The 16,035-nt window shown below is 42.3% G+C and overlaps 2 protein-coding genes across 4 annotated transcripts; both read left to right on the top strand.

Annotated features, from left to right (window-relative positions):
* Window positions 1-224: 224 nt before the first annotated feature.
* LOC115584401 (5-aminolevulinate synthase, nonspecific, mitochondrial-like) lies at window positions 225-5,259 on the top strand. Of its 3 annotated transcripts, XM_030421801.1 has the most exons (12): window positions 225-380; window positions 653-699; window positions 1,284-1,489; window positions 1,579-1,755; window positions 1,899-2,030; window positions 2,127-2,346; window positions 2,477-2,661; window positions 2,789-2,968; window positions 3,736-3,900; window positions 3,997-4,265; window positions 4,488-4,650; window positions 4,944-5,259. In XM_030421801.1, the coding sequence occupies exons 2-12, from the start codon at window positions 668-670 to the stop codon at window positions 5,099-5,101; spliced, it is 1,887 nt and encodes a 628-aa protein (XP_030277661.1). In that variant the 5' UTR covers window positions 225-380; window positions 653-667; the 3' UTR covers window positions 5,102-5,259. The 3 variants fall into 3 exon arrangements, with proteins under 3 accessions (XP_030277661.1, XP_030277662.1, XP_030277660.1); XM_030421802.1 differs by lacking the exon at window positions 653-699 and having other exon boundaries at window positions 226-380; XM_030421800.1 differs by lacking the exons at window positions 225-380; window positions 653-699 and adding an exon at window positions 988-1,134.
* A 5,722-nt stretch (window positions 5,260-10,981) lies between these two features.
* LOC115585748 (dual specificity protein phosphatase 7-like) lies at window positions 10,982-16,035 on the top strand. The gene is made up of 3 exons (XM_030424367.1): window positions 10,982-11,734; window positions 12,391-12,819; window positions 14,379-16,035. The coding sequence occupies exons 1-3, from the start codon at window positions 11,365-11,367 to the stop codon at window positions 14,687-14,689; spliced, it is 1,110 nt and encodes a 369-aa protein (XP_030280227.1). The 5' UTR covers window positions 10,982-11,364; the 3' UTR covers window positions 14,690-16,035.

Below are 16,035 nucleotides of genomic sequence, written 5' to 3'. Positions count from 1 at the left end.
AGTGTGGTGAAGTGGAAATATAGGGTAGCAGACAACTCAAGATCAAAATTTTAATTAAGTAAAGTACTTGAGTAAATGTAGTCAGTTACTTTCCACCGCAATCCAATCAGACAAAGATGTCGGTTCTTTTACATAAACCACCTCTAAACATGTTTTGAAAACAATAAGTAAGACGCTTCCTGTTTGTAATAGACGATCTTCGGTTGTGTTATGACACAGCCGGTGGGCGTGGCTCCAGGCTTGTGCAACATACTCCCGCTACGTCACTGCAGTTATCAAATGTCAGCTGAAGTTTCTTTAATTTGCAAGAAGGATTGTCTTCAGAGAACCTCAGAGGAGCAGGACGCTGACCACCGTTTGATTCTTTAAGGATAAACCAGGTGGGTTCATGATAAAACTGTACGAGTGAGCACAGCGGGGATAGTTTACATGACATGTGCCTCAGTGTCACGAGCCGCTGGCATAAGACTAAAGGGGTGTATTTGTTCCTCAATATGTTTTTTGTGTACATTTACTTTAATGTCTTTATGATCTAGCTGTTGCTGTGGATTAATCTTTACAAAAATGCCTCTGGAAGAGCTGTTTATCGCTTTGCATGGTTTATGTCTCTTACACCAGTTTTCAGCCTAATTGACTTGTTTTGATTTGTCAGGTTGTTCGTGATGTGATGATACTTAATGAAACGTGTCCTCTTAACAGGTAAACAAGTGAAGAAACAGTGCCTGGTTAAAGAAACTCATTTTGTACATGCATTTTAAATAATGTTTCTGGAGTCAAGGTCAGTTACCTAAAAGACATCAATTTCCAGAGTGTTCACCAGCTGTTGACAACATATATAATTGCATTATGTCTGACTTGGTGGATGATCTTTAGCAATGACCCAGCCCCTGTTGTGTAATATTTGATGGTCAGTCTATGGTTTGTGCAGTAGTAGTAGCAGCCAGACAGGTCCTTGAGAGGCCTTCCCCCTTTTCCGCTTGTCAAGGACAGCTGACTCCAGAGTAGAGCAGAATGAAAATAGTCCCATGGGTTTTTCACATAACATCCTCTCTGGTCGCAGATTAGTGTGCTATCAGTCATGTTTCGCAAGACTTTTTTCATCTGTTACATGAAGGTGGACTGGGATGTGTTCAGGTAAAGATATGACTGTGTGTCAAAGACTGTGTTAAAGACAGCATTTGTATGGGATCCGTCAATCTTTATTTCCTTGAAAGTTAACTGGGAAGCTACTTTGATACGTTTTTTTATGTGCCCAACCTTTTGTTTTTCTCCTTCTCATGTAGGTCAAGAGTGTCTCATATGGATGCAGTGATTCGTCGGTGCCCTTTCCTGACTGTCGTGCCCAGCGTCTGCCTGCAGCTGGCTGGGAAGTCATCGCTCCTGAGCTATGCCCAAAGATGCCCCGTGATGATGGACCTGGCCTCCAGGGCTCCGGCCAGAGCTCTGTCCTCATCAGCCTCTGCGTTCAAAGACAGGCCCCCAAATGACGGTCAGTTGTCAGGCATCCTCTTGAAACAAAAACCAGTGTTTTCGTTTTTACACCATTTTAATTTAGATATGTACTCCTGTGTTGTGTAGATCAGAATCATGCGGTCAGGTTGCCCCCAGGCCACGCCACACCACCTGCTGGCCAGGCTGTAGGCACCAAATGCCCCTTCCTGGCGGCGGAGATGGTGCAGAACAACAACAAGGTAGTAAGAGAGGCCAGCATGGAGCTGCAGGAGGACGTCCAGGAGATGCGCTCGGTCCGCACAGGTGAGCAGTTGCACAACCTTGCCTGTAATTGAAAACCCTCTCAGGAAAACAGTTGCGTAAACTGTGAAAGGTTACTATTGTTTGGGGCATACACATTGAATGTTTTGCTTTCAGTCTTAATATTGTGCATCTTCTATTACCAGGCAAAGCAGGAGCAGATTTATCAGTCACGGATCTTATTGAGGCAGACAAGGTGAACAAGAGAGCACCGAAAAACCTTTTTAAACCTGAATCTTCCAAAGTGTCTCACCTGCTCAAGGATCACCTCTCTGACCGTAAGTAATAATATCTCAAAAAGATAAATGTGATTTTTTTATTTTTATTATTGTTATTAATTAATCCCTTCATCCATTTTTTTTTCCCCTCATCAGCTGTCACCTTCCAGTACGACAGGTTCTTTGAAAAGAAGATTGAAAGCAAGAAGACAGATCACACATACAGGGTTTTTAAGACAGTGAACCGACGTGCCCGTACATTCCCCATGGCAGACGATTACTCGGAGTCCTTGCACGCCAAAAGAGACGTGTCTGTGTGGTGCAGCAACGACTACCTCGGCATGAGCCGTCACCCTAAAGTCACCCAGGCTATCGCGTGAGTAGGCTCACACACCAGCACTCACCCATAAAACCTGATTAGTGTCATCGAGACAGAAACAGAAAGAGATAAGTGATGATTTTCAGATTCAGTTTAATTCAAACTTTTGTATTATTTTTTATTTAAGGGATACCTTACGAAAACACGGTGCTGGCGCAGGAGGAACGCGGAACATTTCAGGGACGAGCAAATTCCATGTTGAACTTGAATATGAGCTTGCTGACCTGCACGACAAGGATGCTGCGCTGCTGTTCACCTCCTGCTTCGTGGCCAACGACTCCACATTGTTTACTCTGGCAAAGATGCTACCAGGTACTTTAGATTGCTCTAAACATTATGGCATGTGACTCACACGTTCCTTGCATTGTTCCAAAATTGTAATGCATTCTTATAGATTTCAATCAGAATAAGCATTTATTTCATTTGTGTACCCATCCAGGCTGTGAAATCTACTCTGACGCTGGTAACCACGCTTCGATGATCCAGGGTATCAGAAACAGTGGCGTCAAGAAGTTTATCTTCCGTCACAATGACGTCAGCCACCTTCAAGAGCTGCTAGAGAAGTCAAACCCTTCCACTCCAAAGATTGTTGCCTTTGAAACAGTGCATTCGATGGATGGTAAGTACATGAGCCTCCAAGAAACTGTCAGTCTTATTTAACAGGGAATCCGTAATTATTTATTCCTAATGTACTGTGTGTGTATTTTGTAAATTGTTAAAGCCGCACTGTGTAGTTTTGCTTTTTTAGAGATTTAAATAAACTTTTATACATTAACTATTATACATTTACTTCAGTTTATTGTGCACTAATTAAGTTTTTCATTTAAAGCAAGAACAATGATTATAAGAAATAAGGTTAATGAACCATTTATTATGCTCAATATTAAGCATTACCCCAAATTTTTAATAATTAGAGTAATATTAACAAGAGCAGTATAGCATGCTACAGTAAGTAATCAAAAATAGTCTCCTTGTGAAGGATCTTTCATTTGTTAGCCTGAAGGGAAGATGTCCCTGCCTCTTTGGAGCTCGTTCACCTCTGTGTCAATAACACCAGCTTTGTCTCCGGGGCAACCAAGGCTACTAGATTGGATGCACACAGCCTCTGACAGGCAGACAGACATTTTTCTGTTGCAGTGTATTACATGTGACTTGATGGTCACAGTTTTTTGTTTAGATTGTAATTCTCAATCAAATACCTTCACATACGACAGATGAGTGAAGAGCAGCCTTCTTTAGACGCCTGGTTGGTCTTGCTCTGGTCGAGCGCTACTTTCACTTGTAATGCTTATGCCTATTCTCCATCGAGCACCAATAAATGCTTTAATGTAAGCCATCCCAGTCGCCTGAATTTCCTCATACTAATGACCACTGTGCTCTCTACAGGAGCTGTGTGCCCACTGGAAGAGATGTGTGATATTGCCCACAAGTTTGGTGCCATTACGTTTGTGGATGAAGTTCATGCCGTGGGCTTGTATGGGCCCAGAGGAGGAGGCATCGGAGACAGAGACAGAGCCATGCACAAGATGGACATCATCTCTGGAACCCTTGGTAAGCATAACCCTCGCTAATGAGAGGAAACCTCTCACAACACCCTCACCAGTTACATATGTGCCTCTCTGACTTGTTATGGGTTTTCGTTTCCAGGCAAGGCATTTGGCTGTGTGGGCGGCTACATCGCCAGCACCAGCGCCCTGGTGGACACAGTGCGCTCCTACGCTGCAGGCTTCATCTTCACCACTTCGCTGCCCCCCATGCTGCTGGCAGGGGCAAAGGAGTCCATCAAGGTCCTGAAAAGTGAGGAAGGCCAGGTGCTCCGGAGGAAACATCAGAGGAGCGTCAAGCTGCTCCGACAGATGCTGATGGACTCGGGCCTGCCTGTGGTCCACTGCCCAAGCCATATTATCCCTGTGCGGGTAAGGAAATTAATAATTCATCCATTTAGCTGGTGCTGATGCAGGGATTCATTTACAGTATGTTCTCTCCGTCTCCAACCACAAGGCGTCCTGCCACTAAACTAGCTGTTCATTTGATTTTTGCTGTAGTGACCAAAAGATGTACTTTTCACCGCTAAAGCTGAATAAATTGAAGCGTTGCTTTAAACTGTTAATCCGACATATGACAAATCTGTTGTGCAGGTGGCAGATGCAGAGAAGAACAGTGAGATCTGTGACATCATGATGTCTCGTTACAACATCTACGTCCAGGCAATCAACTACCCCACGGTGGCTAAAGGAGAGGAGCTGCTGCGTATCGCCCCCACACCACACCACACGCCACAGATGATGTTCTACTTTGTCGGTACGTCCAGTATGAATTCTGTTGCTGAGGCAAAAATATCCCGAAATTGACTTCTTTCCGAAAAATAATCCAAACACAGCATGTCCTGTGTGGTTGAGCAGTCTTGAGTATATAAAACAATGGATTTGATTAGTGAGCTCAGCTCTCTGTCTTGTTGGATAGAGACATAGATTGCACACTACAGCTCTGTTTGGATTCATTTGACACTGTTTACTGAACACTTTTAGACATATCTAATATCCATAATTAATGGCAAAGACGGTCGTATCCTCAGCTGTTCGCTCTCTCCACAGACCGGCTGGTGAAGACGTGGAAGGAGGCGGGTTTGGAGCTGAGGCAGCACTCCTCAGCCGAGTGTGACTTCTGCCAGCAGCCTCTTCACTTCGAGCTGATGAGCGAGAGGGAGAAATCCTACTTCACAGGCCTCAGTCACATATCAGCGGTAGCCTGATCTCACATAAAAACACTGAATCCTCTTATTTCAAAAGCTATTTATTATATTTAAATTTCACGTATCATTGTGATTATAATACACATTATATATACAATGTTGTGTGTCACCAGTGAGTGTGTGGGTAAAGTGTTGAAATAAATGAAGTGGTGAACCAATGCAGCAGAATTGTATCATTATTTGCTTCAAGTGTGATACAGCCACGTATCACCTGAGGCTGTGAGCTGAACATATGTTGATAAACACACATTTGTATATTTGTGTGTCACATGCATAGTTTACATCAGCAAGTTGGGTTGGATACCGCTTTTTGCATTGCAATGTATCATATGGTTGAGGCTTTTTTTTTTTAAATGCCACTAGGTTCGAGAACCTCCAAAAGTCAAAATTAAAGGATAAGTTCACCCAAAATTGAAAGTTTAGTGGTTGCCCATTTAAAGGTTTGTAGTCCACAGAACATTCCTGGAGCTTCGCAGCGAAACAATTAAAGTAGATGGGGACTTTGTCAAAACAACTAAAAAATATATAAGATCATTATTACAGCTGACAGCTGTAATAATGATCTGACATCTTCACCATAGCTGCAACCCGTCTGAATATGCATATTAGCATGTTTTAAGGCAGTAAATATTCTCTTTTCAAATCAATTTGTATAATTGTGGCTTTTAGAAAAGCTGGATTACACTCGACAAGCTGCATGGAGACATTTCTATATTTATTTGGTTTTTGAAACTTCACCTGACTTTCCATCAGCATGGAGGTGATTAAGATAATGACTGAATTTTCATTTTTGGGGTTAAACTTATCCTTCAAATTCACAGTTTCTAACTCCTGTCAGAGAGTTATGTGCAAAAAATGTTACGTAACGATCTAGTCTTAATAATCTATTTGACTTTTTTTATGCTAAAATATTTATGAAGTAAATAAATGGGCACATGGGATGGAATATCACCCACCCACTCTGAGCCAGTGAACACGCAGCATCTTTAATCAGTAAGATGTTTTCTTGGCTCTCTATTTTTATCTTTTAGGATGTAATGATACCCAGGATATTTGCTGCGCATGTAAATAAAAAGTTTATGTGATGTATAATGTAAAGAAAAAGTCTCATAGCAGCCAGAACATGTGAGGGAATCGGACGTTGCTTACCTCTATAAAGTAGGTAAATCCCTCTCTAGATAAATGTCTGGTATAATGAGATGGAGAAGTGTTGGCACGGGCTACATGTAATTTAGACAAAAGTCTTGATCGTGATTAGTTGTTTATATCATATCAACATCACATGTTTACTACATATATTTGATCCTTTTCTTCTTCCAATGGATAACATGGCGTTTTTGCCAAAAAGGCAGAGATGTATCATGTTGTGGTGCTCATGTTTACAGTTTTTGCCGAATGCTTACACACATGTTGCAGACTTTGGCTCACTGTGTCATAACTTAACACACAGGTCGAGTAAGACAAAGCACATGTAGATAAACTCCTAACTTAAATGGCAAAATGAAACTCTTGAAACAAAACCTAGCTGTTTTTAGCATCAAAAACATTAAACACATGCACCTTTGTTTGCACTCTTTCCTAGCAGCAACAACACAGATGTGCTTTATGCAAAACACAACTGGATTCAGTACTTTGGATGGTTTTTGACTTTAAAAGTCTTTAAAATTATTTTTTTTTTTGTGAAAGATTGATCCACTACAGTTGATCTAGACACATGAAAACAAAATGGAGACACTTTTTTTTTGTTTTTCAGGTTTTTGCAAAAGTAAAAAAACCCCCAAAAACACAAAGACGTGGTACAACTACAATGTTCTACAAAACATAGTGTTGTAAGGGAACTATTGGAAGACATTTAGGCTATGGATCCTGTCTCCTGTTGGCATTTGGCCACATCACAGGCAATGTCCTCCCTTGCCAAGCAACGGGGGAAATATCGCCTTGCATGCCGTATCCAACCCTGTATGGACCTCACCTCAATGTCGCTGCATGCCTCTTCCATGGCTTGTAGAAGAGGCATGCTGGCATGTGGTGGACGGTCATAAAATTTCCAGTGCCATGCTAAAAAGAACTCCTCAATTGGATTAAAAAATGGGGTGCATGGGCTGCGCAGGTAGTCAAGTGGTTAGAGAGCATGCCACGTACGCAGTGGACCCTGGTTCCTGGTTTGAATCCAACCAGAGGACCTTTACTGCATGTCACACCCCCTCTCTATCCACTGTCAAATAAAGGTGTCTATGCCTCAAAAAAAATCTTTAAAAAAATGGGGTGTATGGTGGCAAGTTGAGTGCAATAAATCTATTATGGTTGATGAACCAGTCCCAGACCAGAGCAGCCCGATGGAAACTGACATTATCCCAGAAGACAACAAACTGGGGCTGCTCTGGCCCGTCCTGGACTACTGTGTCATGAAGTGTGTCCAGAAAGCGAATAATGAGGGCTGTGTTGTAGGGACCGAGGATGGAGTGGTGATGCAGTGTCACTGTTGCCTGCTCTCCTTCTTCGTCCTCTTCCTCGTCCTGCTGCTGCTCTTATTCTCCCTCTTCCTCTTTCTGCCTCCACGTTTCCAAAGTTGGCACAAAGGAGCTGAGCTCACATCAGGTGTATTTGTAGTGCTATGGCTTAGACTGATTGGTCTACAATTAGATTTTAAATGTTTTCATGTGTGTGAGCCTGTGTGCTATTCCAATTTTAGTTGTGTTTTCTATTTTTAAATAGATGTGTTTTCCCAATGACTGCATGAGTCTTCCGTTTTGAACAATGTGTCTTATGTAAAAAATAGTGTGTAGCGTTTTGCAAGAAGTGTGTTGGAGAATTTTTAAACACAGTGCAAAGCATATATTGTGTTTGCAGGGTTGGTGCTTTTGTTTAGGGCATGGTCACCAAAGTTAGAGGTTGTGATGCTTTGGGCATAGCAACCACTTTTAGTGTTTAAGCGTTAGGCAAAAACTGTCATCAGCTTAAGGGCAGATTTGTGGTCGCCTGGTCATTCATTCATGAAACGCTCCTCGTGGCGTTCTTGTTTTTCACCACACGGAGGCATACTGGGTCTCCTGTTTGCAGCTGCGAGGACGTCAGGACACCTCCTCCCCTCCTTTTTGCAGATGACTCATAGCTGGTGCAGCAGCTTTCATGATGTGCCACTAGATGGTATCAATGGAGAACAGGATATTGTGTTTCCCATCTAGATAACATGGGGGGATCACATTGGTTGTAATAAAATGCTGCAGATACACTCCAGCGCCCCTCGCAGCATGTGTCAGAGTAAGATTATAGAGCATTCTTAAACGGATTGTCAGATTTGTCTGCCATTACTGTGGCAGCCTGGTTACTTTATGTAATTTCATTAACATTGTTATATGCTTTCTACATTTTCTATCCTGTCGCCTACGATCATCATGTGAAGATAAGATAAGCGCTATAAAAAAAAAAACCTTTACTCCCACATCGCACAGAAACATCAATGGAGAAGAAGCCCTCCTCCCATCTGTCTCATCTCTGAGTGCATCCGACTGCACATCTCCACGTGACAGGAGTGTGTTGTTGTGCCCATCGAGTGTGCGTGAAAAAGACCTCAAAGCAGCACTTCACATGCAAAACCGGGGATACTGTAAAACAGAGATCAAAGTTAAACCGAGGTTTCCTCTCTTTCCTCTGAGAGAATTACCATGAGCTCATGTTCGGAGCACGTTATGTAACCAAAGTGTTGGTGGAAGTGAAGCTGTCAGGTGACCACCACTATCACTGCTCCACTGCTCGGAAAAACCCTGCTTTTTTAGTGTTTGAATTCAATAATCCTGTTAGTTTCGTCTCAATTATAAGACATGATTGTTTGTCATTCATGGTTTCGTTCAATAAACGGGGTTGTCCTTCACCATGAGCCAACTCTGGCATCAGTTAGTGAATCAACTGCAGAAAATCCCAGGAAATACTCTGTTGTGTTTTGTTTGAGCTCGCTGTCTCACAATATTTCACTCATCCATCACTGTCTTTTATGGGTGCAGGGTGCTCAATTCTTTATTTCTTTATTTCTGAAAGTTCGGGGCTGGCCCTCAACCTCCTCACTTCCTGAAGGAGAGTTCAACTGGAACAGCAATCATGTGGGTATGAGGGCCGAAAGCCAGTGTGTGTGTGTGTGTGTGTGTGTGTGTGTGTGTGTATGTGTGTGTGTGTGTGCGTGTGTGTGTTTAAACTCTTGACATTATGTGGTGGCTGCCTGTTGGAGGCAGGTGCTGAAATGATTTCTGCCGTGGTGCAGTGTGGCGATGACATGGTGCCTGTTTGTTGTGTGTTGGATGATCTGTGTATGGTTGAGAGCATTTGTGTGTTTGTGTGTGAGCGAGTGTGTGTGTGTGTGTTTGTGTGTGCAGGTTTAGCTCTATTCCTCATTCTGTGTTAATCCTGATGCTCTGCACATCTGCCCCCCCCCCCCCACTCACGTGCGCAGACAGATGAGCTACACGGCTGAATTCCCACTGCACGCATCTCTCCCTCCCTCCCATCCTCTCCCATTCCTACACATTCACCATTCACTTGCATTATTCGACTCATCAGAGGGTGAACTGTGGGGATGCTGCAGTTGCATTCTAAGAAAGGACACGCATGCACAGCGACGCGCTTCCCTCTTGTGGTCACCTTGTCATCTTGGGAGGGAAAGAAAAGCTCTCTCGATACACTTCACCTCCCAAATAAAATGAGATTGAGGAAGAGAGCAGTTTCAAGGGAGTGTCCGATCTAATAATGAATATTATCACGATGACAGATAACAACACGCTTCCGCAGAAAAATGCCCCACTAATTCAATGTAATCCGCAGATCATGTGAGGGGAATTGGAGTTTGCTGCTCCAGAAAGAAAACGAATGGATTCAGCCCATTTGTTATTGTTAGTGTTCTAAATGGAGGATGTGATTTCACTGCAGATAACACATTACACTTGTATCTTGTGTAAAAAGGCCCCTAGCTGTTGCAATATAACTTGTACTGCAGGGCTCCGGGGTCGCACATGCACCCTAAACTCTGAACTAGATGTTTTTAATTGGTGGCATCAGTGTGCCTGAGAGTGAGTGGTTTTATCTGTGAGACAACTGAGATGATTGCGAGTTTTTGTTGCATGTGATTTTAAATGAAGATAACTTGTATTTCCACAATCATTTGCATAATGTATAAAGAAAATAAGTTAAAATGTGTCATCAGGTGGGTGCACCTAAATCATGTGCTGGTGCACCAGTGCAACCGGTGTGAAAAAAAAGTAGTCTGGAGGCCTGAAATGACTAACAATAGCTACATAATTATAGTACCTGGAGTCAATTAAAATACAGTGTATCGTGTGATTTCTGTGTTGTGAGAGCACTTCAGAAAAGAAATGCTACATGGGAGAAAGAAAATGTGGTTGTGACAATGCAACAATAACAGCATATTATGTGCAATAATGCAATCCTAACCAATTTGTCACATTAGTCAAGAAGTCACACCCTTTAAAAGTAACGCTGTGCAACTTGCAGCTATGCATTATGCAAGATTGGTGTCATACTTACCCCAGACACACCTTGAAGCACCTGGAAGGAATAGTGATAAATAATACGTAATACATCCAAAAAATGTAATAAAAGTCACCAAATGTAATCACAAGATCTTTCTAGAAGTCTGATTAAGAAATATTTAGTGACTGATCACAATAACAATCTCCTTCAAAAGTCAATATAAACTTGCTATAATAGCACAAAAAAGACTGTGACTGGCAAAAAATGAAAAGAAAATGATTCCACTGAGACCTCCTGGTAGCAAACTTTGTGATTCCTCTGCTATGACTTTAAATCATAAGAAATAAACTCCTCCCTCTTGAGTTGCACTACTGTCAACTCAAAAAAAAAAAAAAAAAAGAAAGAAAGAAAGAAAACCCTCCCATGCATCGGAATGGTAAAGCGAGAATGTGCATGGAGGACCCTGGCACGATGTGGATGGAGTAGCTGAAGTTGAAGAGCAGATCAACTGGCTTCGTTTTTTGCTTTGTTTTTTAACTTAACGTGTCGTAAATGTAAAGTGAAAGCGGGTCTCCATTAGCTGTGGGGCCGGTCGGGACTCAACTGACGCACTGATGGAAACAGAGAAGAGGAAAAAGGGGAAATCTCTTCGCTCGAGCAGAAGCGCCATGCACTGGCGGGGCATCATCTAACGCTCCTCTCCGGCTGAAATGTAATACATCGTCGCCCTGTGGACCATGTAGTAAGTGTTCGTGCTTTGCGTGTAGTATGATATTGAGTCCGATATGTCTAATGTGACGCCGAGTAAAAGCGTGGAATGGCTGCAACTCGAGTTAGAGTCCGGGGGCACTTCTCTGCTCCTGCTGGACTGCCGTCCACATGAGCTGTACGAATCATCCCACATAGAGACCGCCATAAACCTGGCCATACCGGGGCTCATGCTCCGGAGGTTCAAAAAGGGCAACATACCTATCCGGACTATCATCCCCAACCATGAGGACAAGGAGAAGTTCATAAGACGGTGCAAGACGGACACGGTCGTCCTGTACGATGAGTGCACGGTGGGCTGGCAGGACTGTGGAGCCCAGGCGTCGGTTCTGGGTCTACTTCTTCAAAAACTATGGGAAGACGGCTGTAAGGCGTTTTACCTGGAAGGTAAGCTGTTTGCTGAATATTTTAAGATTAGACACGACTGTAACATGTAGATGATGTCAGTTGGCAGTAACATGTCCGCGGTTGCAGTTTGTAACGTTAGAAACCGTCAAACTGACGTCGCCTCAACGTTACAAGACGATCGCTAAAATGTTCTTAATAGCGAATAAGCTAGTTTTTAGCGCAGCGGTGCTACACCTAGCATCGTTATAAACCGTATTAACGGCTAGAAATTCTTCAAGGAAGATGTTTCAAACTTTCCCAAAACCGACTTTTGAAATTTTAAGAACACGACTTGTAATGTTCATCTCGCTTGTTGTCGTCTTCAGCGCTAAGGTTCATCCTGTGTTGTGGGTTGTGCGGTTTGTGAGCTGCTCAAAAGTTTGTGTGTTGTGTGTCACTGAGATTCTCAATTAAAATTCCAAAATGGCTGCGCCATGTTTTGCTCCAGCAGGAACAGGCATGCATTTCATGAATGGCTTTTTTTTTTTTTTTTTTAGAGGGAGGGGAGGGCTACTTCTTTACAGGTCTGCTCCAGAAAGCAATTCATTCTGACGTTGAAAATATGATTAAAGTATTCAAATATTATTAATGATTAATAATAATAATAATAATAGGATTCAACTTTATTGATTTGACTTTTTTTGGCCCTCTTCCAGGTGGATTTGTAAAGTTTCACACAGAGTACCCAGAACACTGCGAGACCCTCATTGACAGCTCCTGTCCCAGCTCCTCTCCTCCGCTGTCCGTCCTGGGTTTTGGAAATCTCCGCATCAGCTCCGATTGTTCCGATGGGGAATCTGATCGGGAGCCAAGCAGTGCCACAGAGTCTGAGGAGAGCCCGATCCCCAACAACCAGCCCGCGTTCCCTGTCCAGATCATACCCTACCTTTTCCTGGGCTGCGCCAAAGACTCCGCTAACCTAGACGTGCTGAGCCAGTACAACATCAAGTACATCCTGAACGTCACACCCAATCTCCCCAACATGTTTGAGCACGACGGCCACTTCAGGTACAAACAGATTCCCATTTCGGACCACTGGAGTCAGAACCTGTCGCAGTTCTTCCCAGAGGCCATTTCATTTATAGGTGAGTAGGTTTTTTTAAACACATGGTCACACTCACACTTAACAGAAGATAAATGTGTTTATAGTGTGTATGTGTTTAGTTGTTTGTTCTGCCATGAGAAGTACAGTAAGTATAGTAACCCCATGTTTGAGTACACATTTGACACGTTTGAGTATATAGGACTTAAACCAAAGTATTGATTAAGCATTGTTTGCTGATTATGTTTAATAGTACGTACTTTTGAATGAGTTATTGACAACAATTATTTAGTATGCTGGTGTGTAGATGTGTTTGTGGGTGTTTTGTAGTATTCTGCGACGAGAGGAACGTTCCCAACCTAACCACTTGTGTAGGCTGTTATCAGTGTGTCTACTACAAGAGCACAGAATTTGTTTAATGCAAAGTACCAGCGCATTGATGTTGAAAATAAACACATTTTGGCACCACAGCATGTTTCAATTTTACTTTTGATTCATCTGTTCTCATCATGACTGCACCTGAAACCACAGCCTCTGACTTGTTTGTTTGGTTTTTGCAAGGTGGTGTGTCATGAACTAGTTTCAAATGGGTTTAGAGGTAGAATGAGGAAGGAAATGTTGTTTCCACCCTCTGGGGTGGTGTTTGATAGCTGGGTCATGGTATGGCTGGGTTTTGCTCAGTGGTGTTTAGTTGCCAGTTGTTTGGTAATATCTGTAGTCATCGGGTTGTTATTATGCCGTTTACATCCAGCGTTACTTCTGTCAAGAGCCAGAACAACACAACTACAAAAACAACCTTAAACACAGCAATACAGGAAAAAAATAATCTACAAAGATATGCTGATAATGATTGAATATTCTGAAACAGCTAAAGTATGTTTGCTGGGAATAGGCCAATTATTGGATCTGTTATTGAGCATTTATTCGATCATTGGAATTTTTTTTGTGTGTGTGACAGATTGCTGATAAAGTGTATTAATGAAAAAATGTGCTACTTTGACTCTGATGAAGCCACTTCCCTCTGTCTATCGTCACTACTCTGTGGTGTTACTCAGTGTCCTGCCTCAAACACTATCTGATAGGTTCCATGTCACAACACTGACTTACCAACACTGCAAAGTAACTTTTAACAAAAGTTATCAACACATAAATGTCCGCAATGTACGTTTCTAGAAACCACAGATTTGTTGAAAATGTACATATCTTTGTGTTGCAAGCTCAAAAACGTTGGAAAATAATACAATAAATAAACACGTTTGGAAATTGTCCCGAAGTATCTTTAAAAATTTCCAGTGGTTTCACACTTGTAATGTTGAAACGTAGTCTTGAAGTGGCTTGGCTTCTTGTCTGTAACTCCACCACCATCCAGTCCACCTCCTGTTATGAAAGTCAGGCAGTAAACAAGTATAGTGAACATTGTATGACATGTGTATGTGAACATATCTGTGGTTTGCAGAAACTGCCAACATTGTATCCTGGCAGCTGGACTGAGTCAAACATAATATGTTGAATAATCTGAAAACGAGAGAAAAGAAATGTTTCTTGCACTTGAATATTCCTCTGATTATTCTTGCTGACTGTACTTTTCCCTTCCTCTCACAGATGAGGCACGGTCGAAGCAGTGTGGCATCCTGGTCCACTGCCTGGCCGGCATCAGTCGCTCAGTCACCGTCACTGTGGCCTACCTGATGCAGAAACTGAACCTCTCCCTCAACGACGCGTATGACTTCGTCAAGAGGAAGAAGTCCAACATTTCCCCAAACTTCAACTTCATGGGTCAGCTCCTGGACTTTGAGAGGACACTGGCGCTGCGCAGTCCCTGTGATAACCGTTCCACCAGCAAGGAGCAGCTCTTCTTCACGACACCGACCAATCACAACGTCTTCCAGCTGGACACGCTGGAGTCAACATGAAGATTGACTGGACAGCCTTTTTATTGACTCCTGTGGCGTCTTCTGAGGTTTTCTGAGCTTGTCAGATACCTAACTAGCTGACACAAGCAGTAAGTCAGTTCCAATATTTCTGCACCAAAAGGAACTACATTGATCTGTTAAAGGAACTGAACCCGTGTGTAGATTCCATTAAATTCTGTCTCGATGCCTTAACACCTAACATGAGGATGAATCTAGCTTCCCACCATACATGGCGTTAATCAGTAGTCATGTACAGCCATAACAGCAGGACATTTAATAACTTTTCTATTAAATCTACGATTGTTGTTCGACTGTTATTTGTTATTCACCAGCTGTAAAGTGGATGTTTATGCATTGCTTTGTATCAGTCATGAATATTGCCTTGATGGTCTAAAAGGAGTCTTTGGCCAATCAGAATGTTGTCTGGGGACCAATCTGAGATGTTTTGATGGTACTCTAGCTGAGGGAAATAAGCTACTAAAGTGATCCGGCCTTGAATTATTGTCCAGTCTATCCTCTGATGACTGTTGGCAGCTCTCTTACAGCAGAATGGAGTGATACCAGAAAGCTTTTTTTTCCTCATGCTTTAACTGCTAATACATTTACTAACATCTGGTCAACACCATGATGGTAAGTGTTTTTCTTTAAGATCATGTGGCCCCTTACGTGAGCTAAAACATTATTCTTCAGAAACACTCCTGTACATTCTGTTGCTTATAGCTGCATTATTTCGCATGTGTTTATGTTCTATGGTTGAAGCCTTGACCATAACTTAACATGAAATTGAACTACGTGTCGGTTGCCAGGTCGAGGTATAGCTTATAGGACTGGTTTTTGCCACGATTAAAAAGAAACATATGTGCAAGTAATCCAGTGTATAAAGGAATGGATGTGTTCACCATATTTTTTACTCTGACAGTCTTCGGTCTGCAGCTACTCCTTCTGTGGCACAATAATGTTAAGGGAAACATGATGTATAATTAGCTGTTCTCTATTGCCAGTCTCGTCTCAGAACAAATGAGTGAGTTCAATGTATGAGAGGGAATGAAAGGAAACGAGTTTGACAAATGTGTTCTTACCTCACAGAGAGACATTTTTCAGGGATTTTTATACACGGCATCTGTATCTCGTCATGGCCTCTTAAAGTGCATCCAAGGGCTGTTTTGTCTGGTTTGTGTGTAAAGATGTACATAAAATGTGGTTGTCTTAGGGGACATTTTCTCAAAATCATGAAGGATGTGAATGTCACCCTATTTTGACCCTTATGTATAGTATATGTAAAGCTAAATGTCCAAGACATTCTGTACAAGTTTATACAACAAATATATTGTATATTTTTACTTGAA

The sequence above is a fragment of the Sparus aurata genome, chromosome 7 (genome assembly GCF_900880675.1).
Source record: "Sparus aurata chromosome 7, fSpaAur1.1, whole genome shotgun sequence".
Classification (NCBI taxonomy): domain Eukaryota; kingdom Metazoa; phylum Chordata; class Actinopteri; order Spariformes; family Sparidae; genus Sparus; species Sparus aurata.
The sequence above is the reverse complement of the archived record's forward strand: the minus strand, read 5'-3'. Positions and strand labels throughout refer to the sequence as shown.

Coding starts and splice junctions, on each gene's coding strand:
- LOC115585748 (XM_030424367.1), top strand. CDS start 11,365: ATGTCTAATGTGACGCCGAGTAAAAGCGTGGAATGGCTGCAACTCGAG. Junction 11,735..12,390: donor TAAGGCGTTTTACCTGGAAG/GTAAGCTGTTTG, acceptor GCCCTCTTCCAG/GTGGATTTGTAAAGTTTCAC. Junction 12,820..14,378: donor AGAGGCCATTTCATTTATAG/GTGAGTAGGTTT, acceptor TTCCTCTCACAG/ATGAGGCACGGTCGAAGCAG.
- LOC115584401 (XM_030421800.1), top strand. CDS start 1,079: ATGTTTCGCAAGACTTTTTTCATCTGTTACATGAAGGTGGACTGGGAT. Junction 2,031..2,126: donor CAAGGATCACCTCTCTGACC/GTAAGTAATAAT, acceptor TCCCCTCATCAG/CTGTCACCTTCCAGTACGAC. Junction 4,651..4,943: donor GATGATGTTCTACTTTGTCG/GTACGTCCAGTA, acceptor CTCTCTCCACAG/ACCGGCTGGTGAAGACGTGG.